This window comes from Mauremys mutica, chromosome 8 (genome assembly GCF_020497125.1).
Source record: "Mauremys mutica isolate MM-2020 ecotype Southern chromosome 8, ASM2049712v1, whole genome shotgun sequence".
NCBI lineage: Eukaryota > Metazoa > Chordata > Testudines > Geoemydidae > Mauremys > Mauremys mutica.
In genome coordinates, this window is record NC_059079.1 from 34764260 (window position 1) to 34787612 (window position 23353).

Below are 23353 nucleotides of genomic sequence, written 5' to 3' on the forward strand. Positions count from 1 at the left end.
GTGGGGGAAGAGACGATAAAACGTACTGGACTACTCAGAAGTTTAAAATAATTTGTATAAGGCTATTTTCCTTTTGCATATATGCAATCTAGGTCATAACGTTTTATTTGTTCCATAGCTAATATACTGAAATAACAGACCCTGGTGTTATAAATTACTAGTTCCCCATTTTTCCTGAATTTGAGAGGTGATATTTCCTTACCTTTCACCTTTGCGATGACTGTTCCTGCAGCACTAAGAATGTCAACTGAATTGAGAGTGTGATGTTTATTTATCACTGCCTTTAGGACACGCAGCAGCTCCCCTAAACGTTCATGAACAACATGATGCAGACAGCCTTCATTTTCTGAAAGAGATTTTTAAAAATTGGGTCAAAGAAATCAGAAAACTATCCTTGACTTCTGTAAGTCCAGACTCACAGTGACATTCAAGTCTTTTGGGTTGTGTTCCCTGCAATGGTTAAGGTTGCACTGAAAGTTCAACTTCACTAATAAGTTCTAAGCTAACAAAAGTTACTCTGTGTGTTGGTATTTGCCAGTAGTTTTTTTGCTTCATTGTTATCTACAAGATTTAAAAATTTATTTCCCAAAAAGAATTCCAACCAAATCACTAGAAGGCTAGGGATGCTATGATTGAGGTCCTCATACTTAAGAAAATAAACAGGCCTAAACCATGTCCCTCTTGTTCCCTTACCACAGTATTAGGGAATTGATTTCATCCACCTCTATTTGAAGGAATTCAGGATAAAGTATGAATAATGTCTAATGAAACATAATATTCGTTTTTTAAAATATATTTGAAATATGGCATCAACCAAAAGCATAATAGCAAGTTTAGTGCAAGAGAGCACATTAAGATTAGCCAGCTTTTAGCCTAAGGGTCAACCAAAAGGTTTTCAGCATCCTATGGTGCTTAGTCCAGAAAAACTAGTAACTAACAAGCAGGGCTATGAAATGGCATACGTGCCTTTTTCACAGCACAGATCTTTTGATATGCAGGTTTTTTTGTAGGTATTTTTGTATGCATGGTACAGGCTGAACCACAGACTCTTCCGTTCCATTACGGAAATGGCTTTGGTGCACAGAGTTTAAGTTTCACGTGCACTAGAGTGCTGCTTTGTAAGCTGTGGTAAAAAGCTGTCAGATTCATGAAAGACTAGCTTATAAAAAGAGGATCTAAAACTAGCTGATTCACTTCCCTGTAGAGCCAAAAGGGATGACGACTTACTGTGAAGTTTGTGATAACAGCAACAGAAATCAATACACGGTTACCTAAATGGTAGTTTTAGACCATCTGAACAGTTTTGGCCTCACTGTAAAAGGTTGCTCTGGGTTAAAACACCAACATGTTGTTGGTGCGTCAGTGTGATGTAACTATTGGGATGGATCGATTTTCTGTCACATAGTGGCTACCGGAGAAATCATAGCCTTTTATAGGAGGACACGGTAAGTCTTCAGTCCCAACATCAGGATAAAGAGGTTTCCAGCTCAAACACATAGATAGCTCAGTGCTTCGGGTTCCACATCCCAACTGAGCAAATCCCATACAGATGGTTTACCAGATGACCTTTCTGATTGAGAAATTGCATAGCATTTGATCAAGTGGTGGTCATACTCTGAATCTATTTTAAGAATTTCAACGTGTTATGTTTCGGGTTAAATTAATTACATATAGCTTCACCACAACTTCAGATCTTCCTTTTGTATTAGAAAAAATAAACCCCAAAATCTGCAACCTCACACACTTACCTGGGTCTGGAAAACCTTCCTGATAGTGAGAGTCTAAAGAAGCTCAATCTATTTAGTTTATCCAAGAGAAGGTTAAGTGTCGGCTTGATCTTAGTCTACAAATATCTACATGAAGATTTCCAATAATAGAGGATTAAAAAAAGGTGTGTGTGAGTGTGTGAGTGTGTGAGAGAGAGAGAGAGAGAGAGACACACACACACACACACACACCTAAATCTAATACCTGGAAGCTGAAGCTAGACAAATTCAGACAAGAAATAAGGTGAATATTTTAAAAATGTTAATAATTAACCATTGGAGCAAATGGAGCATCTTTCTAAAAATAAAGATATGCTCTAGCTTCAATCAAACCCATAACTTCTGGTGAAGAACTGCCTGGTGGAATTCTTTGACCTGTGTTATACAGGAGGTAAGACTAGATAATCACAGTAGTCCCTTCAGGCCTCAGTCTATGGGCTTGTCTTCACTACAAGGATAAGTCGACCTAAGTTACGCTACTCCAGCTACATGACTAATGTAGCTTAGGTCGACTTACCCCTGTGTCTTCACTGCGCTCTGTCAACGGGAGATACACTCCAGTTGACCTTCCTTACTCTTCTCTGAGAGTTGGAGTACTGGGGTCAACCGGAGAGTGCTCTGCTGTCGATTTAATGGGTCTTCACTAGACTATTAACTACTATTTGAGGTTGGGAGCAGTTATAGAAAAGGAGCAGCTGGAAAAAAATAGATGGCAGTGCAATACTGACCTAAACTGAAACTAAAATTGGATCACAACAGTATCCAAACAATCCCAAGAGTACTGCATTATTAATATGCAACTCATTCTAAACCAATTTGGAGCCTGAAGAATTAGAGAGTCTATAAAACCACATTCCATTTATGCATTAAAAGTAACAGAATATTTCTCAAGCCAAAAATTACAGACAGTTAAAGTACAACTGGTGCCAAACTCAAGTCTCAAATACATATTAAAGTCTACACTTTAATACATTGGAGTATGAACACATTTTCTACTTAAGTCTCTCTAAAAGAGAAATTTGGCTAGGTCCAAATTAGGCTCATCTAACAAAATAGTAAAAAAAGCTCTGTTCAATGGCTAAAACTGCCATCTGTTTGCATTATGATACTGCACTATTTTGTTTACAAAAATATTTGAAAAACATTTATGGTTTCCAGTGGCAGGAAAAGACAAAAAGGTCTGTGATGAAAGTAATGCTGACAGAAAAATGCCATCATGAACTATGGGTGAACTGCAGTCAGCAATTTTAATTCATCCAGGACAGGAAGTCTCTTGTGTTATTGTCCATTTGGGGAAAATATATAGTACTGGGGAAAGAAACAAAAGTGCAATATGCCAGGTTAATAAAAACAGAATTTCTATTACCAAGCTGCCCTATCTAGTTCAATTATCACCTTAGACGAGAAAAAATACAGTTTACAATGAAGACAATGCCCAGAACAATGTAAAACAAGTTTCTATGCTGACTCAATCTCACTCCACTTTCAAGAAGTCACATGATCATATTTGCTTTCAATTTGCCTTCCTCCTTCTCTCCCCCACCATCCAATTTACCTTATGTATTGGAAGACAAATGAGAATTTCCTCCATCAGTGAATATTGCATCAAGTTCAAGCCCTCCGTCCTTATTGTTCTGGGCTGCAATACCTAAAAGAACACCTAGGTTTCTAGAATGAGGACTGTGATAGACTACTCTGAACTATCGAACTATTGCAGAGGTTAAGCTGGCTTGTGTAAGAGAAAAAGAGTTTTCTTGGAGACCTCCTGCAACAAACATTGGCCCTCTTGATCTCCTAAATGAAAAGATATGGCTGTGAATCCGGGTCTTTCTGCTTCCTTCACTATCACTCCTCATGGTGAAAGTTTTGTTTTTTAAAGTTGTATCAGCAACACAAAACCAGACATTTTCCGAAGGATGCAAGAGGCCTGGATTGGGGGGGAGTCGTGTGTGTGTGAGTGTGAGTCTGAGTGTGTGTGAGTGTGAGAGAGTGAAATCCAACCCCCAAACTTGACTACAGAGATGTGGCAGTTCTCTTTTGTTTTGGGTTTTTGTTTTTTGCAAGTAAAGTCTAAAGGTGTTCTCACAAAGCTAAGAAATTGGTTTTTTTAGATATTAAAGAGTTCAGTCGCTTGTCTATGACAGATAAACTTTAGTTTGAATTCAACACCTGCCTTTCTCTAGTAGAAGAAAAAACCATCCTAAAATTAAAATACAGCCATAAGAAACGTCATTTTCAGACTAGGTATGGAGAAGGGGAATGGAGGTGGGGAATCAGAATAAATGTATCAATCACAAATCAGGCTAAAATGTGATCAATATTGCCAGCCAGTCTTTTCTCCAAAGTTTTCAGCAAGTCTTTAGTTCAGAAAGCAATATAAGCTAAATGGCTGAAAAGCATATAAGATTACTACTAAAACTTAGTCAGCACATAGTTTAGCCTTCAGTTCCAAAGAACCCAGGAATTCCAGTCTCCTATTGCTTTATGGCTACTCATTCATCTTCATCAGTGTCAGAATGTCACAAGTTACCCTATTTTCAAATTTTGGACACACTTCTCAAAGACAAGCTTTTGTCTAATATAGATTAGCTAGCGATAACAGCTTTGCAACTATGGATTCTGCTCATCCAAAACAAAATAAAGTTCTATAATCAAGCTTGTCAGCTTCAACACAACTTCCTGCCAAGTCAGTTTCAATTACATTACATACAGTTGGGAAAAGCACTGTGGTATCAGTGGGGTCAAGTACTGTTTTGTTTCCCGTGGCTTTTCACCAAGCCCAAACGTTTTATGAAAAGTTGTATGTTCCAAGAAGTGTTTTTGAAAACAGGTTACACAAGGGGTAAAATGTAGAGATTAAAATTAAGATTACTTTATGCTTTGTTTAAAAGCAAAGAAAAAGATATGGTTAGCTGCCGCATTTCCTACATTGTTCTTTAAATCTATGCAGGAGATCAAATATTAGAATCAATTTAACAGTTTCTGTTTATAGATTTTCTGCAGAGCTCTTTAGCAATATCATTTTGGACTATCATCCATGTGCACTATTATGGAAAACACACACTAAATTATAAGCTAGGTAGCAACTTCCAAACTATTCAGACCCAAAGCTTTTAATGAAGATTTCAGTTTAATATGAAGTTGTACATGAGACTCAAAGTTACCACAAGGCCTATTACCTCTGTTCACTGGTATACCCCAAATGTTAACAGAGGAAATATATCTGGGCAACCTATAGTTTTTTTTAGATGCTAGCCCTCATGAAGTGAGATTTTTAACAGAAATTTATCAAATTTATCAGAAATTTCCATTCCAGAATCATGGACAGTAGAGGCTGGCTCCCCCTAGACATCAATATTGAGTAAATGCTGTTTCCATTAAATTCTTTAGAAGGATTAAAATATATTATCTGCAATTACACCATCTAGATCACATGATTGAAAATCAGCATCAAAACAAAACAGATCTATTTAAAGACAACTTTATTCTGAAGTCTCATTCATGCCATACTGTTTAGTAGGAAACAATCAGCATTCTGATCTGCACTGGATCCAGACTATGAGACTCCCCAATGAGCATCGCAGACTAAGCAAAATGATCGTACAACAATGAACTGTGCTGAAACTGTCTAACCCAGGCATCTGCAGGTTTTGGAAGATGTCCAAGATCAGCCCATCCTCACTTTTGTATTTTCCCTCACCAGCCACACTGACTGACAAGACTCTATTGCATTACTGTCTAATCTGCCAGAGGTCATGATCAGTTGTAGTCAAACATTGAAAATATTTCTTAATGTTCTTTAACACTGATATAGAACAAAAAATTACCATTGCTCTTTAGTTGAGTCCTAGGAGATATTCTTATCAGACAAGCAATCACAGCAACTCCTACTGGTATGTCTAAGGATAGTCATATTTGACATCATGAGGTTTTGAAAAGTTTAATAACTATCAGAAGACACTTTAAGATGCTTGGATGGATAGATGCATAAAAGGTAAACTAGTGTGTGTTGATTCCGAATGCACAAGTATGTTTCTGTACACCATACAACAACTAAGGGAATAATCTACACTTGAAAGTTAATTCAGACTAACGTGAGGCCTGAATTTTAAGTGCAATAGGTATTCCTGTCCATGTGTAGATAAACCTTAACCAAATCAACAACATGCATTTAGCTCCCTAAACAGGAAACAGAAATCATGCACAGAGGAAGCCACCGGAAATTAACAGAATAGAGAAAATATGTTAACGCAGCCACAAGGTTAACTCTGAATTTTGTCGTTTAAGGCAATCTGTGATGTCTACAGTCAGTGTGGCATTTCAAAGGAGATCCTCGGTGATTAAATATCGAGATATTTCAGGATTTTGGAACTTCTGATCCTACACAAGCCTATTTTTCAATTTTAAAAATGTAGTTATTGCTTTACTATCACCATAAGAATGAATGGGTAAGATATCCCTCAACCAAGGCCAACATAATATTGCTGCTACCCAACAAAAAGTCCAATCAGCTGAAAGACTGACACAGGTGGTGTTATTCTGCTGTCAGTATACTAGCATACGGGTCACAGCTTGCTGTCGTTAAGGTTTCACAACAGTTGCCATTATAAGCTTGTGGTCTCAGCCAATCAAGTTTCTATGCCTGTCTTGCAGACAACAGTTTCCCCAGGAACTTCCCATTCTGCAACCCAAACCATACGTACAGAGTCACGCTGAGTTAAGAACCGAGGAGGCAAGATCCTATTTCTGGTTTAAGGCTCTTGCCTCTGCCCCAAAAGTGATTTTTTGGGGGAGAAAGAAGCAAATAATTAACTGCTTTTGAGCAGAAGGAGGTTGAAATGTAAAGAGGGATATATTTTCTATTACTATAAAAAAGTCTCTAATCACTTTTGAACAGCCCAACAGCTGAAATATTTAGGGGTTGAAAGGTGAAGTCTGGCATGGAAAAGCCCTTACTGGGAACAGAAACTAACCTTATTCCAGAAAACAAAAATTTTGATTTGATCAAGTTACAAGTCATAAACAAAAAATCACATAACATGCAAATTTCCCCCTAAGATCAAAGAAACTGTAATTAATTACATTTGAGAAACAGAATACAATTATGTAATTAGAGATTACTATAGTTGTATATTCAAAAGGGCATGCATTTAAGTTGTGCACCTAATCTTATCTTTGGCATTTCCTCATTTCGGAGTACTTACCAAGAGGTCCCACACTTTCGGCTTGTCTATATGAATATAGTTTGCAGCAAGCTAGGGTGTAACTCTATCCCACACTAGACTGCCATGTACTAAGTGCCCGCTAAGTGATGCCATTCAATCTACTCCCATTTCAAAGTGGGGTAAATCAAAGCGCACTACAGATTTTTTTTAGCATGGCAGTAGGCTGCACACCAACATTTAGTGCACTTCACACTAGCACAGGGTAGACTTACACCTCAGCTTCTTGCAAACTAAGTTTTTGTATAGAGAAGCCTTTTATAGATTGTGAAGGCTGAGCTTATTGCACACACCAGGGGCTCCTTGCATTTCTCCTCCCTAGTTCCCTATGCATCTCCCATTACACTTTATTTCAGGGACTCCCTGCAACCTCCCCTACTCCATCCCCAATTCTTCCCCACAAGCCAAGGACTCTGAACCCCCTTCCCCAGATGCCAGGGTCTCATATTCCTTCCCTCCCCATTTGAGGGGCTGTGTGCACATCCCCACTTCCTCCTTCTCCCCATCACCACCATTCTTTCTATCTGGGAGATAAGTCATTCAGAGTGCCAACATGTTAAACTACTGGGAGGATGGGAAGATATGAGGAACTATGGCTGGAAAGCGTTATTGGGTGCCATCAACCACTTCTTTGATCTTCAAAACAACTTCAGAACCAATAGCTGTGGTTCTGTTAATCAGATGGCTGGGCTCCCTGTGTCTCCCATTTTTCCCCTTTCGGTTTTCCAATTTCCCTCCAAATCAATAGCGTTCTGTCCATTGATGCCTACAGCACTCCCTGAAATTCTGGAATTGATCAGATGCAGCATGAAAGAGATTCTAATCTTGTGCAGTAATTGTGGTTCTTTGAGATGTGTCCCCCTATCAGTGCTCCACTGTAGGTGTATCCATGTCCCTGCACCTCAGATCGGAGATTTTAGGTAGCGTCTGTTTGGACTTCACATGCACTCTCTCCGTCTCATGCTCTGCCTCGAGGCTATCTAGCGCTGCATGGGCAAACTGCTCTCAATTCCTTCTCTACTGCAAAGCTCATTGGTAAGAACGCCGAAGTAGAGGGGAGGGTGGTTAGTGGAGCACCCATGGGGGACACATCCTGGAGAACCACTGTTACTGCACAAGGTGAATAAATCTTTCTTTGTTTGGGAATGTTTTTGATGAAACCTATGGAAGTGGAAACATCTCATGGAATGAATTTGAACTCCGGTTGGAGATTGGGAGTACGATAACAAGTAATGCAGTCCGATATCCATTTAGAGAGTCTTTGCTTAGCGACTGAGGATCCTTTAGATCTCTCTGCAATAGAAAGGAATAGTCTAGGAGATTTTCTGAAAGGCTTAGTTCTAGCCAGATAGAACACCAACGCTCTCCTGATATCAAGGGTGTGTAATATTGCCTCTCTCTTATCCCAGAGTGGCTTGGGGAAGGAGGCTGGGAGGTGTATAGGTTAGTTTATGTGAAGGTGGAAGATAGTTTTGGGAGGAATTTGGGGTGTGGTCACAATGTAACTATATCTCCGATAAACTGTAAATGGGGGTGTGCTCTTAGAGCCCCTATTTCTCTGATAATTTGAGCCAAAGTGATGGCTACTAAGAATGCCCTTTTCATAGACAGATGTGTAAGCGAGCATGTGGCCATGGGTTCAAGAGGAGGCCTTGTGAGGCACTTGAGGAGAAAGTTAAGATCACATTGTGGGAAGAGGTTACTCACACACTTGAGGAATCTTTTCATAATAGGAAAAGCAAATATGGAGTAGCTGCCTCTCTTATGATGGAAGGCTGGTATGGCTGCGAGAAGCACCGATACTGAATTTAGAGATCATCCTGATATTTTTAGATCTAGGATGTAGTCTAGCACCAGTGGGAGGGGAGAGGATGTGGAGGTAACACGTTTTGAGTAACACCAGAATTGGAATCTTTTCCACTTTTGAATATACATGTGACAAGTCATTATTTTTCTGCTATATAATAGCACCTCTTTCACATCCTCTGAACAAGACACTCTATGCTTTCGAACCATCCAGGAGCCATTCCTTGAGTGGAAGAACCTGCAAGTTGGGGTGATGGACCTGTCCAGCATCCTGAGAATGGAGATGAGGAAGGGGCTAAAGAGTGATTGGCAGGCAAATCGCTAACATTGTAAAGTATGGGAACTATGTTTGTCTTGGCCTGCGGGAATTATGAGAATAACCATTGCTCTCTCTTTTCTTATCTTGAGCATGACCTTTGATATTAGAGGAATTGAAGGAAAGGCGCAAAGGAGACCTGTGTTCCAAGGGAATGTGATCCAATCTGGCTCTGGAGCAGAACTGGGAGCATTTCCTGTTTTTGGCTGTTGCAAAGAAGTCTATTTCTGGGACTCCACAATGGGGAAATATGCTGTGGAGAATAGCATGGCCTACTTCCCGTTCTGTGTCCCTGAGAAAAATTCCTGCTGTGGTGTTCTGTATGCCTGAAAGGTAGGCTGCTGCTACGTTGATGCTGTGCTGAATACACCAATTTTATAGTTTCATTGCCTTGGCACAAAGGGAAGATGATCTTGCTCCTCTCCCTAGAGATTTATGTAAAACATACATGCTATATTGTCTATCATAACCTTTGTGTTTGCCTTTAGTGATAGGAAATATGAACAGGCATTCCTTACCACTCTGAGCTCTAGCAGGTTGCTATGCAGTGGGAATTTGAAGGGGGACAATTTGCCTTGAACCATATGGTTGTCTTGATGAACTCCCCAGCCCACCAGAGATGCATCTGTTGTCAATATGAAAGTCGGAAGTGGCTGAGTGAAGGGAACCACTGCACAGACACTCTGCGGATCTTTCCAGTATTCAAGAGAATTTTTGACTGTCAAGGACATCAACAGCAGTTTGCTCAATCTGTCCGTATTTGGTGCGTAAACCGTTTTGAGCTATGCTTGAAGGCGACACATGTTGAGTCTTGTATGACTTATTACAAAGGTGCTGACTTTTACTGCATCTAGCTAGGTGCCTATGAATTCTAGATGTACTGGCATCGGTCAATTTTTGAACATTTAGCTGCAGTCCCCGCTGTATGAATACATCAATAGTTTTTAGCGTGGCTGACAGGGCGCCAAAGGATAGTGCCTTGAGTAGACAGTCATCTAGATATGGAAATATAATTCCTAGTTTGCAAAGATGTGCTGCTACCACAAACAGGACCTTCAAGAACACTCTGGCTGCAGATGATAGTCCAAATGGAAGTACATTGTATTGAAAATGACGACTCTTAGAAAACTCCTGTGGAATAGTTGGATCATGATAGGAAAATAAGCATTTTGTAGGTCAAGGGCTGAGAACAAGCCTTCGTGGTCCAGCGACGGAATTATTGCTGCTAACAACCAACTTGAATCCTTGTGTCTTTACATATCTGTTGAATGATCTCAGATCCAGAATGGGTCTCCATCCACCATTCTTTTTCAGTATCAGAAAGTATTTGGAATAGAAACCCTTCCCTCTGTGTTGATTGGGAACTGGTTCTATAGCACCCAGGTTTAGGAGATGCTTGATCTCCAGATGTAAAAGGTGCTCATGAGAAGGGTTGCTGAGAAGAGGGATGGGGAAGGAAAAAAAAGTGGATTGAATAACCATTGGAGATGATCTCCAGTGCCCACTTTCTGTTATACGTTTCCAGTTTTGTCAAAAACACAACAAGGTGGTTTCTGAAAGGATGTAGATGATCCAAGTTTTGCAGCAAGCAATAGTGGGAGTGGTTAGCTCAGGGCCTTGACCAATGCATCAAAATTGGCATTTTGGTGTTGAGGGTTGTGAAGCTGAGGTTTGGGACTCTATCAGTCTTCATTTTCGTATTCGTTGTCTTTTCCACTGGAGTTCATAGTGTCTCTGGGATGGAGGGAACTGAGCAGATCAGAATCTTTGTGATGTCTGAGATTTGCTGTATTTCCTTTTCTGTGCAAGTGTATACATCCCCAGAGAATGCAACGTGGCTTGAGTCTTTTAGTGTATGGAGGGAGTTGTCTGTTTTTTCCGCAACCAGTTTGGAGCCTTCGACTGGAAGGTCCTCCACAGTAGTTTGGATTTCTTTTGGGAGGCCAGAAACATGAAGCCATGAAGCTCTCCTCATTACTATTGCTGTTGATATGGAATGGGCAGCTGTGTCAGCAGTATCTAACAAAGTCTGCAACTATGTCCTCACATGAAGTTGACCCTCAGCGATAGTGGCTTAGTACTTCTCTTTTTGATCATTTGGGAGATGTTCAATAAAGGTGTTGAGCTTTGAGTAATTGACATGATTATATTTTGCTGTAAGGGCTTGACCATTAGCAATCCTAAATTGTAGGGTTGCTGATGAGTGCGATTTCCTGCCAAATAGTCCCATTTCCAGTCCTTGTTGTACAGTGTTGATTTAGCGTTGTGCTGCCTGCCCCATTTATTTACGGAATCTACAATAAAGAAATTTGGGGATGGAAGGGAAAATAAAAAGTCCACATCCTCAAAGGGGACATAATATTTTTTATCTGCCCTTGTGTGTGTGGGCGGTATCGTGGCTGGTGTTTGCCAGATGTTTTTTGCTGGGTCTGGAAGGGCCTTGTTGATAGGGAGTGAAATACGAGCTGCTGAGGACGCATGCAGGATGTCAAGCAGCTTGTGTTGCGACGCCTTCATTTCTTCCAGGGGGACCTGAAGTGAGTCCGTTACTCTCTTAGTAAGGTCCTGGAATTGTTTGAAGTCATCTGCCATGGTTGATGGAGAAGACATAATGGCTTACTCAGGAGAGGATGAGGAGATGTTTGTTGCTAGAGTAATCGCCTTGTCCAGTCTTGCTTCCTGTTCCTCAAAAGTCTCCTCTTGAGGATCAGGGGATTTAGAAGGGGAAGCTGAAGGAGATCATCTTCCTCTATCCCAGTGAGAGACACCTGAGGTCCTAGAGAACTAGTGTCTGTAGGTTGCCTATGGGTCCCAGTACAGTCGCTGGGGTGGTGCAAAGGGCACAGGTGGCGTTACCCAAGGATGTCCACATCAAGAGGGTGGGCCTCGTCTCTCATGGCAGTACTGTGTCTCTGTGACTGTTTATAGGTGACTAGTCCCTTGACATTGCCCTGGGAAGCTCTCCACTGAGACAATATATGTCATTGTCTTCCTCTTCATTGCTCGATAGAGGTAGAGCAGTTAAGGATGCAGATGGTGATTATCTTGGTACCATGAGGAATTTAGGGAACCAAGAGGTTGTTGGAATCGAGTAACGGGGATTCTGGCATTTCTGAGACCAACAGGTCTTTGGAGAAATGGAATTCCTACAGTACCATGGTACATCCTCATCTAGTTAGTCAATCTACAATGGAACTAACAAGGTTTACAATTTGAATATCCAGAGTTTCTGGAAGTGATGTGCCATTAGAAGCAAGGAGTAAAGTAAACAAAAACAAAAAATGGCTCTCACTGCAGGAGGGCAGGAACCTACTGTATTCAGCACGTGGGGTTTTGACTAACTGTTAAAGTGGATTGCAGATTTGAAGGAGCACAATATAAGAAATTAACAAGAAAAATGTTTACTTTTTATAGCTTAAATATTTAAGTATCCTTTGGATCACAATGCTAGATACCTTGTAATAACCAACTAGTATGAGAGTAAACATTTTTAGGCACAAAGACGGGAATCTACTATTATGACGAAAGAAAGTCAGACTATTTTGTAGTTTCAACATTAAAGGCATTTTGGTTTTGTTTTGAATTTACACTGTAACATCTCTGCCCAGTGCCACTTAAAGGCAACCGAGCTACAAGATCCTGAAATGTTCCAAGTACACTCACCTTTATATTAAGTCAATGGGCAGTGCTGGTGCAGAGAGTTCAAAAATCATGAGATCTGACAAATTAGTGCTGAGTTTTTAATTTGCTTTCTGGTTTTTGAGCCTTTCATATGCATGTTTTCAAGTTTTTCTCTGCAACTATGAAGACTAGAACCTTTTTACCATGAGGTTTGCTGTTTGGAAAAAAAAAAATCACATGTTGGCAATGTAGTAAATGTTGTGCGACACCTGTTAGGATCATATCCTTAGAGTTGTAGTGGAAACGTAACTAGAGCACATATACTATTACCTAGTATTTACTTGTTAAGATGGTAATTTCACAAGTACACTGCTACAACTTAAAATGTACTATTTGTAGTTTTACAAATTCTTATGATCCAACACTGGACATTATTTTAACACCATACAATATGCATGGGCCAGCTGGCATTAATCAAGCCTTACACCATGATTTGTGCATTGCAGAAGCCCCTACACACCCCAATCAGGGATAGATGCCTCACTGTGGCAGTCATAACAGACAACAGAAAGATGGTTCCTGGCCCAAAGAACTTGCAATTCAAGCCCAGGATGAGATAAGTGGATATGTCGAGACAGAATAGTAAAATTAGCTGTAGTCTCTACTGCATCCTTTGTACCATTTTCAGCTATTTTCTTGCACTCTGTATGCTTTGGTACTTTAGGTCCACACATTTCTCTCTGATATTTACATTTTTTCCATCTTTAAATTATGATTCTCCATATCAACATAATATAGTCATCTTTATCATCTTATGTTTACAGTTGTATGGTAATTACTGAAAATTTGAATATGTTCATTCAAAAGAAGCTTAGCTTTTTATTACAGTGTAACATTCCAAGGATCGGTCTCTTGGTTATTGGCTTATGCTTACTTCTAAATTAAAAATGAACACTAAAGAAGGAATCATACCTATTTTCATAGGGAAAAAACCCCAAGAATACTGTGTACACTTTGTTCCAAAACGGGATGAACTTTTCAAGCTGCCTTAATTCAAAGCCATTGATAGTGTATTGATGAAGTGGCTTGTAACAGATATAGATATAAAAAAGTGACTGTAAGACTCCTTTAAGGATGATCTATGCCGATTTTGATTTAACAAATGGCCTTTCCACTATCACTGATCAGCTCTGTAAAGCCATATCTTTGTACACAACATGCAGCCATTTTTTGTTTTCAACTCTTTGTATTCAGAAAACCTTCAGCATACTGAGAAGCTGTCTGCTTTTATGGATTTGAAAGAATAAATTGCCTTAAAAAGATTTTAGACCTCTAATTCAGCTTGCAAGCTACAAGTACAGAAAAGCCACAAATAGTAGGCTGGCTAATGCCTCTTTTTTGTTAATTAGTATCATGGTAACCATGAATTCAGCCTGCTCGTTATCAAGGAGTCATATTTTAAAAAAAGCACAACAAGTTCATACATTTTTGTTTCAATAATGTATACACCATAATTCATAGCAAAGTTCTAGTATACTACATTGTAGCAAAGGTAGTAAATTCAAGCCAGTGAAGCATTATACGGAAAGCAAATGGGAATCAAGTATGATACAGATCTGTTATCTAACACACCAAAACAAAAACGTTATTCTCTTTGAAGGAAAGGACGAGATCTGATGAGTTGGGAGAGGGAAAACCAGAAGAAATCAAAACAAGAACAGAACTTAGATTTGAAAGCAGTTTGCAACAGGATGCATCAGTCTCAGGAACTTACCTTGAGAAGGACAACAAAGATTTAATTCAGTGGGGTCTACGGAAAACATTTGAAAATTACTCTTCTTAAAAACAACACCTCCCCCCCCAAAAAGGACAAAAATTAAATTTGTTCCTAAGATAGGTAATATACAGAAGCTACCAATGTTTATGTACAGTTATGGTACAACTATTTGGTACCATAAATACATTTTCTAACATGAAAAAGTATCAGAGGGGTAGCCGTGTTAGTCTGGATCTGTAAAAAGTGACAGAGTGTCCTGTGGCACTTTAAAAGACGTATTGGAGCATAAGCTTTCATGGGTGAAGACCCACTTCGTCAGATGCATGTAGTGGAAATTTCCAGAGGCAGGTATAAATAAGCAGGCAAGAATCAGTCTAGAGATAACGAGATTAGTTCAATAAGGAAGGATGAGGCCTTCTTCTAGCAGCTGTGAACACCAAGAGAGGAGAAACTGCTTTTGTAGTTGGCTAGCCAGTCACAGTCTTTGTTTAATCCTGAGCTGATGGTGTCAAATTTGCAAATGAACTGAAGCTCAGCAATTTCTCTGAAGTCTGGTCCTGAAGTTTTTTTGCTGCAGGATGGCTACCTTTAAATCTGCTATTGTGTGTCCAGGGAGACTGAAGTGTTCTCCTACAGGTTTTTGTATATTGCCATTCCTAATATCTGACTTGTGTCCATTTATCCTTTTACGTAGGGACTGTCCAGTTTGGCCGATGTACATAGCAGAGAGGCATTGCTGGCACATGATGGCGTATATTACATTGGTGAACGTGCAGGTGAATGAACCGGTGATGATGTGGCTGATCTTTTAGGTCCTGCGATGGTGTTGCTGGTGTAGATATGTGGGCAGAGTTGGCATTGAGGTTTGTTGCATGGATTAGTTCCTGAGTTAGAGTGACTATGGTGCGGTGTGTGGTTGCTGGTGAGAATATGCTTAAGGTTGGCGGGTTGTCTGTGGGGGAGGACTGGCCTGCCTCCCAACGCCTGTGAAAGCGAGGGATCATTGTCCAGGATGGGTTGTAGATCACTGATGATGCTTTGGAAAGGTTTTAGCTGAGGACTGTAGATGATGGCCAGTGGAGTTCTGTTGGTTTCTTTCTAGGGCTTGTCTCACAGCAGGAGGCTTCTGGGTACACATCTGGCCCTGTTGATCTGTTTCCTTATTTCCTCGTGCAGGTATCGTAGTTTTGAGAATGCTTTCTGAAGATCTTGTAGGTGTTGGTCTCTGTCTGAGGGGTTGGAGCAAATGCGGTTGTACCTCAGTGCTTGGCTGTAGACGATGGATCGTGTGGTGTGTCCGGGATGGAAGCTGGAGTCATGAAGGTAAGCATAGCGGTCGGTGGGTTTTTGGTATAGGGTGGTGTTTCATATTTTGGAAATCAGTGATTAAATATTGAGTTGTAAAGTATCTAAGATTTTGTCTAAGTTTTTTAGGAAGGTAGATGCCTTGCTCTGCTGTCACCCAGAAAGACTTCTGCGGCAAACTGCTTCAATACTTTGTCAGCCCCAGACTTCAAATCATTATGCCAAAAAGGCATTTCAAATCTGCGCCCAGAAGCATTACAGTTCCAGATAAAATTTCTAGTCCAAAGAGGTTTTGATAAGCCTCTGAACTTTTGGATGCATAGCCAACCCAAACCTTTCATGTTTGCCTCTCACTAACTGGTATTGGCTAGAATGACTTTCATATAGATTGTGTGAGCTAGATTTTCCAGGTTGCAGTAGTTACATGGAAGTTCTGCTAATCTGTTTCTTGGTAATCTTTCTAATTCATTGTAGAGGAATAAGAATTCACACACTTACTTGCTCATCCTGATCACTGGAAGAAGACAATCAATGGGGCAGGAGCAAAAAAAAGTTAAAGAATATTGGGATCCAACTCTGATTTGCTGCCCGGATGTGGAACACCTCTTCCCTTATCCCTTCACAACTGTGATACATTTTATATTGTACCAGAGGGGTAGCCGTGTTAGTCTGTATCCACAAAAACAACGAGGAGTCCGGTGGCACCTTAAAGACTAACAGATTTATTTGGGCATAAGCTTTCGTGGGTAAAAAATCCACTTCTTCAGTCTATGCCCAAATAAATCTGTTAGTCTCTAAGGTGCCTCCGGACTCCTTATTGTTTTTATAAAATGTACTGGAATCCATAAAGTACTAATATAATTACACTTTAAAGCATAAATAAGAATCTGATGAAGAAAGTGAAAGAGGAACATTAATCCAGATTGATAGATTTGAGCAGCAGACTATTACAGATCTAGCTATAAGATTTTAATTAACAAAAAGTATGAGATTATATATTTTATTTCCCCAAAATGATCAGATGTTTTATCTGATGAAACAGACATTTTCCATTCTGGAATTAGAAGCACAATTTAGGAAAATAAATATTTGCAACCAAGTGTCAGATCTCCACTTGAGTGATTACAGCCTGATCTTTCTGAACATTCAGCTTTGCAGGAAGACTCTAGACAATCTCTCATTTGTATGCTTGTGACACTTAAAAGCTAAATTGATGTATCATTTTTAAAAGGAAAACAAAGTTGTCAAATCAAAATGTCTGCACTATTTACTTCTCAAAAGAGATACTAATACATACCAAATGTAGTTTTTGTCCTAAAAGCAGCAGTGACAGGTATGTCTTCAAAAATGCACACACTTTTATACGTGAAACTGTCAAAAATCCTACATTTTCACATTCCTTTAAAGCAGTTAAATATTTTCAGCAAGTTGACTTGTCAACTGACATCAGCAAGCCAATTGTTGCTTTGCATCCATTTTACATTTAAATTCATAGATTAACTCTCCTTGCAAGGGGAAAAGAGCCTTTGGAAAAAGCCTACCACAAAGTAGCTTTTCATCACTCTATTTCAATATGCCGAATGCCACATTCCTTCAACTTTTGTATTTTATTAGACTTGAGATTCCAGTCTCAAGAAACCTAGTTGTGTTCAGCCATGCAGTTTAATCTTTAGAATATATTAATTTTTTTAAACCAGATTTAAAGCCTATATTTCATCTTTAAAAGAAGTAAATATAGTACAGATAATTATTGGAATCTCCTTGTTTACCTGCTTTTGACAAGGAAGACTGAACACAATGCTTGGCCCTATTAACCGATAACTTGCTAATTTTCTAGTGTCTTCCAATAGTTTGACAATATACATTTCAGGGAATAAGCTTAAATGAATACATTGCTTTGGAGCCTTTACTTTTGGCACATTTTAATCATTACAGAAACACTTAGATTGTATTGATATTGATGTTAAAATTGTAAGTGGCTTTGTGTATTTAAGATTACATTTTTCATAACAAATATATTAGCAATGAAATCAAAGTGCTCATAATCCTTTTGGAAAGTCAGAAATTAATTAAAAATAGTTACAACATAATATTCCCAATAATGTATAATTATTTCAGTGCATGAGGTGCACATGAGATTTCACAGAAATGTTGACAGTCTCTTGTTGGATTGTAAACTGTTCAAACATGTTCTCAGAATATCATAGCGTTTTATAATTCTATAGTAAGTAAATAGCTACCTCACATGTTGGTCCAAGTTCTTTAAAAAAAAAAAAAAGTCATACTGTTACATTTATAGTACAGAAGTATGTAAAACAAGTCAAGAAGGAAAATATTTCAGAAAGACTATCCTCAGAAAGTTGATATTACCATCCCCTGATCAGGAAAAAAACATTCTTGATTATAAAAAACAAAACAAAACCTTAAGTTGGAGACTAAAAATTAACCTTTGCTAACCCATATCAAGAGATTACAAACATCACTTAACCTTTCACTCATTTTACGTTTTAGCATCCTGATCTATTATTTGTTCTGCACAGCCAATCCCTCCTCTTTTGGCCTAAGCAACTGATTGAATGAAGAAGCTATTACTTACTGACAGCCCACCTAGTCAAAGGCCACACAAAACCAGGATTATGAGATTATAGGATGTTAGCAAAGAGCATTAAAAAACACACAACAAAAGAACATAAAAAAGGAACCTTGCTACTTTCTACACTTTATTATTAGTGTTTTAGATACTGCGTGGTAAAGTTCATTTTTCTTTTGATAATAAAAAAAATTGAGCAAAACTTGAACTCTAAGTAGGATTCAAATCAACATAGTAACCATCAGGGGGTATGAACTGGACAAAGAAGTGCTAAATCAAGACAAGTCTCAGTTTCATTTTACATAGCTCATTCATGGAGCAATAGAGGAAAGTACTAAAATATACAGAAGTGTATGAAAATTTTACTGTGGGTAGAATGTCCCAACTAGCATTAGACACAAAAACCTGGGCATGTGACTAGTTCAGTTGCCGTGATGCAATGTGACCACAAACAGACATACAATGTAGCTTTTGAAATAGAGAAGGACTGAGACACTCAAGACTGGTCCTTAGGCTATTGCACAAAGAGCACTCAATTGCAGGAGGTGCTGAACATATGTAATTAGACATGATCCCAGCTATGAACAGCTTACAATTAAAAATGACACAGAATATATGGCAGGAAGAGGTCAAATCTGTACATAGGTTTACTTTTTGGCTATGTATTTGTACAAGACTGTCCCCAACTGCCACAAAACCTTTTGCCTAGCTATTAAACACTAACCAATACCAAAGAACATGTGGGGCTGTCCAGAAGCTACAGAATGGGAAAAGGTGATGGCCACACTGGGGGAAGTATTTTTGAATAAGCTACATATTTAATACCTCTCTCCTATTCCCAACATAAGGCCTATGTAAATTGAGGTTACATTTCCATCATCAGTCAGGGCTGATGTCATTAAGCACTTTAGCCACATCTGACGACAATTTTTTTTTATTATTAAAATCTACCACTTTATTCCAGGCCGGTCTTTAAATTCAAATTAAAATGTTGGCCTCTATTACATCTCCCTATGGAAATCTAATCAGCAAATCAATCTCAACATGACTAAAACAGAGCTCTTAATCTTTCCTCCAACCCATCTCCTTTTCAGTTATTTTGGACAACAGCACCATCCTGTCTGTCATTCAGGCCCACAACCTGAGAGTCATCTTCAACTTATAGTCTAGAAATGAGAGAGATCTATCTAAACATTGCAGATTCTTTCTGTACAACATCTAAGATACGTCATTTTCTATCCATCCACACAGCAAAAATTCATCCAGGCTCTAGTCTTGCATCTCGATTACTAGAGTATCACTACAATACTCTGGCCTTGATACATGCAGTCTTGCCCTCTCACATCCATTCAGAATGCTGCTGCAACCATAATTCTCCTAGTCCAGCGGTTCTCAAACTGAAGGCCAGGACCCCAAAGTGGGTCGCAGTCCTATTTTAATGGGGTCGCCAGGGCTGGCGTTAGACTTGTTGGGCCCCAGGGCCAAAGCCCAAGCCCCTTTCCCAGGGCTGAAGCCGAAGCCCAAGGGCTTCAGCCCTGGTGGCGAGGCTCAGGTTACAGGCCTCCCACCTAGGAGGTCAGCTTTGTACCCTCTCCCCAGAGCAGCAGAGCTCAGACTTTGGTTCCCTCCTCCTGGGGTCGTGTAGTAATTTTCGTTGTCAGAAAGGGATCACGGTGCAATGAAGTTTGAGAACCCTGTCCTAGCCTATTGGTTTGACCATGTCACCCCTTTCTTTGATACAACAGAGAAGTGGGAGCCAGTGGAGAGATTCAAACTTAAGCTACTTGTCTCCACTTCCAAGGCCCACTTCCAAGGCCCTTCATCTTGCATTCACTACTGACATGTCGATTCATGCCTCCCATCGACCATGTCGATGTCAGCCTCCACAGCCTACTTGTTAATTTCTGGGCATGCACCTTTCTACTTTTTCCCATAGCTTCAAAGGCCAGAAGGAACTACTGTGATCATCTAGTCCAGTGGTCCCCAACCTTTTTTGTCTGGCGGGCACCAGACGACGAGCCACGGAGAACCGTGGCAGCGGACTAGCATCCACCGAAATTCTGCCGACAAGTAGCATCATTCAGAGGTGTCGCCGCTGAAATACCACCAAAAATCAGCGGCATTTCGGTGGCGATGTCTCTGGATGACGCAGCTTGTCGGCAGCATTTCGGCGGATGCTTGTCCACTGGCCAGTACTCAGATGCCATGACGCCCGTGGGCACCGTGTTGGGGACCCCTGATCTAGTCTGACTTCCTGTCTAACACAGGCCAGACAACTGCCCCAAAATGATTCTTAGAGCATATCTTTCAGGAAAATTTACAATCTTGATTTAAAAATTGCCAGGGACAGAGAATCCACCATGACCCTTAGTAAACTGTAATAATCCTCACTGTTAAAAATGTATGCCTTACTTCCAGCCTGAATTTGTTTAGCTTCAACTTTCAGCTGTTGGATCTTGTTGTGCCTTTGTCTGCTAATTTGAAAAGCCCATTATCAAATATTTGTTCCCTGTGTAGGTATTTAGACTGTAATCAAGTCATTCCTTAACCTTCTCTTTGTTAAGCTAAATAGACTGAGTACCTTGAATCTATCACTATAAGGCAGTTTTCTAATCCTTTAATCATTCTTGCGGTTCTTCTCGGAACCCTCTCCAATTCATCAGCCATCTCCTTGAACTGGACACAACTGGACACATGACTCCAGCAGTGATCTGACCAATACCAAATACAGAGGTAAATAACCTCTCTACTCCCCTAGTCGAGATTCCTGTTTATCCATCCAAAGACTGTGGTAGCCCTGGCCACAGTGTCACACTGGAAGCTCATGTTCAGCTGATTATCCACCATGAACCCCCAAATCTTTTGTAGAGTCCTTACTTCTCAGGCTAGAGTCCACCATCCTGCAAGTATGGCCTACATTCTTTTGTTCCTAGATACATACATTCACATCATATTGTATGCTTGTGCCCAGCTTACCAAGCGATCTTGATCACACTATATCACTGAGCTGTCCTCTTCATTATTTATCACTCCTCCAATTTTTATGTCATCTGCAAACTTGATTAGTGATGATTTTGTTTTCTTCCGGGTCATCAATAAAAATGTTAAATAGTGTAGGGCCAAGAACCCTGCAGGACCCCACTATAAACACAACTGCTCCATAATCATTCCCCATTTATAATTACATTTTGAGATTTATCAGGTAAGCAACTTTTAATCCATTTACGGTCTGCCATGTTAATTTTATATTGTTCTAGTTTTTTTAATCAAAGTGTCACGCAATACATAACATTTCTTACAGAAGTTTAAATATATTACAGCAACACTATTACCTTTATCAACCAAACTTGTAATCTCATAAAAATATATATATCATGATAGTTTGACAAGATCTATTTACCATTTACCCATGTTGATTAGCATTAATTATATTACCCTCATTTTAATTCTGATTCTCACACTTGAGAGAAGTTCCCTGTAACTATCCCCCTTCAGACTCAACCTTAAAACTCTCTTTTGCATGATGCTGACAAAACACTGACAACAGTCAGACCACAGATGTGCTGAGACCTCTGCCTATCATGTAACCAATATTGTCTCATTGCTTCCTTGTACTCACCCGCATCTTTGTCTGTAGCCATCTGTTGTCTCCCTGTCTTATAATTAATTATAAGATTTGGGCACGGATTTCCTGACTATCAGATCTCTGAGACTTCTTCGGCTTCAGCCCCCCGTGGTGGGGCTCGGGCTGTGTCTTCAGCCCCTGTGACCATACTCTGATTCTGTACGTTTTTACCATGACTGCTCTGTGAATTTTGCATAATTTTACCAGTTATAATAGATTGTAAGCTCTTTGGAGCAAGGAATGTCTTTTTGCATGGTGTTTGTGCAGTACCTAGTACAATGGAGTCCTGGTCCATGACTAGAGATCCTAAGCACTACAGTAACAAATTGCTATTACTAATAATGATTTGACATTATTAAACAACTGTCCAGGAATGTAAGAAATTGCTTCACTACAATGCTCGGTTCATATCACTATCTCCAATGTAAAGAAAGGATTTGTGTGAACGTTTAGCACTCCCTGTAAACTACCCCTTCAAAAGTGCCCTTTATCTGTAGCTACTTCAGCAAACAAAATTAGAAATAGCTTTTCATAAAACCATAGGCTTATGAATTCAGCTGAGAACACAGGGAGATTGAAATATAAAGAAAAGGAAAATTTGGACTGTATACCAACTAACACCACCACCACGATAGAGAAACCCCAGACCAATCAAGCATCCAAGTTGAGAACCCTTGCTATAACTGCCTTTTAAGGTACACCTTTTGGAGATCACATACTTTAACACTCAAGAATCATGGCTAAGAGAGAGTATTACAGAATGCAGGACTTAAAACAAAAAAAAGAGATGAATAACTGACACCTGTATTTAGACCCTTACCTCCCAGAAAGCATAATTCCTGTTAGGTGGCCATCGGCAATGCAGAAATTCATTTTCTAACTGGCAGAGAAAGCCAATCAGAATAATTTAGCATCACTCTCTATTCTGATCTCTGTTGGCAACTTCATTTCAGTCAATCCTTCCAAAGCTACTAACTGACTGATTCAAGAAACATCAATGCCTACTCCGCACTAAGAAATGGACCCTCTATTGTTAATTGGCATCAGCAATGGAAGTAGAGGATCCCCCCTACCGGCCCTCACTAGTGGAAGAAAAAACAGGCAAACCATTTTCACACATTACAGTAATCCCAAACAAGTGGAACAAGGTGCCTAGAACAGAGTGTGTGTGTGTAACAGGTGTTACAAATAATTCATCCCTCTGTGCACTAGAAGTCAAACCTTTGTCACATCCAGGAGAGGTGGTGGCAAACACAAACATAGCTGGAAGGATTCATTATCAAAAGAACAATTTCATAGAGTAGGAGTACCTCAACACTTCCATC

At 39.7% G+C, this 23353-nt stretch overlaps 1 protein-coding gene across 2 annotated transcripts in view; it reads right to left on the minus strand.

Moving 5' to 3' along the window:
* The window catches only part of ARHGAP29 (Rho GTPase activating protein 29), an 86493-nt gene that overhangs the window by 38466 nt on the left and 24674 nt on the right, over positions 1–23353 (minus strand). For both annotated transcript variants that reach the window (XM_045027213.1, XM_045027212.1), the window contains exon 3: positions 203–346. In XM_045027213.1, coding sequence (XP_044883148.1) covers positions 203–346 — 144 coding nt within the window. The remainder of the gene's footprint in view (positions 1–202; positions 347–23353) is intronic.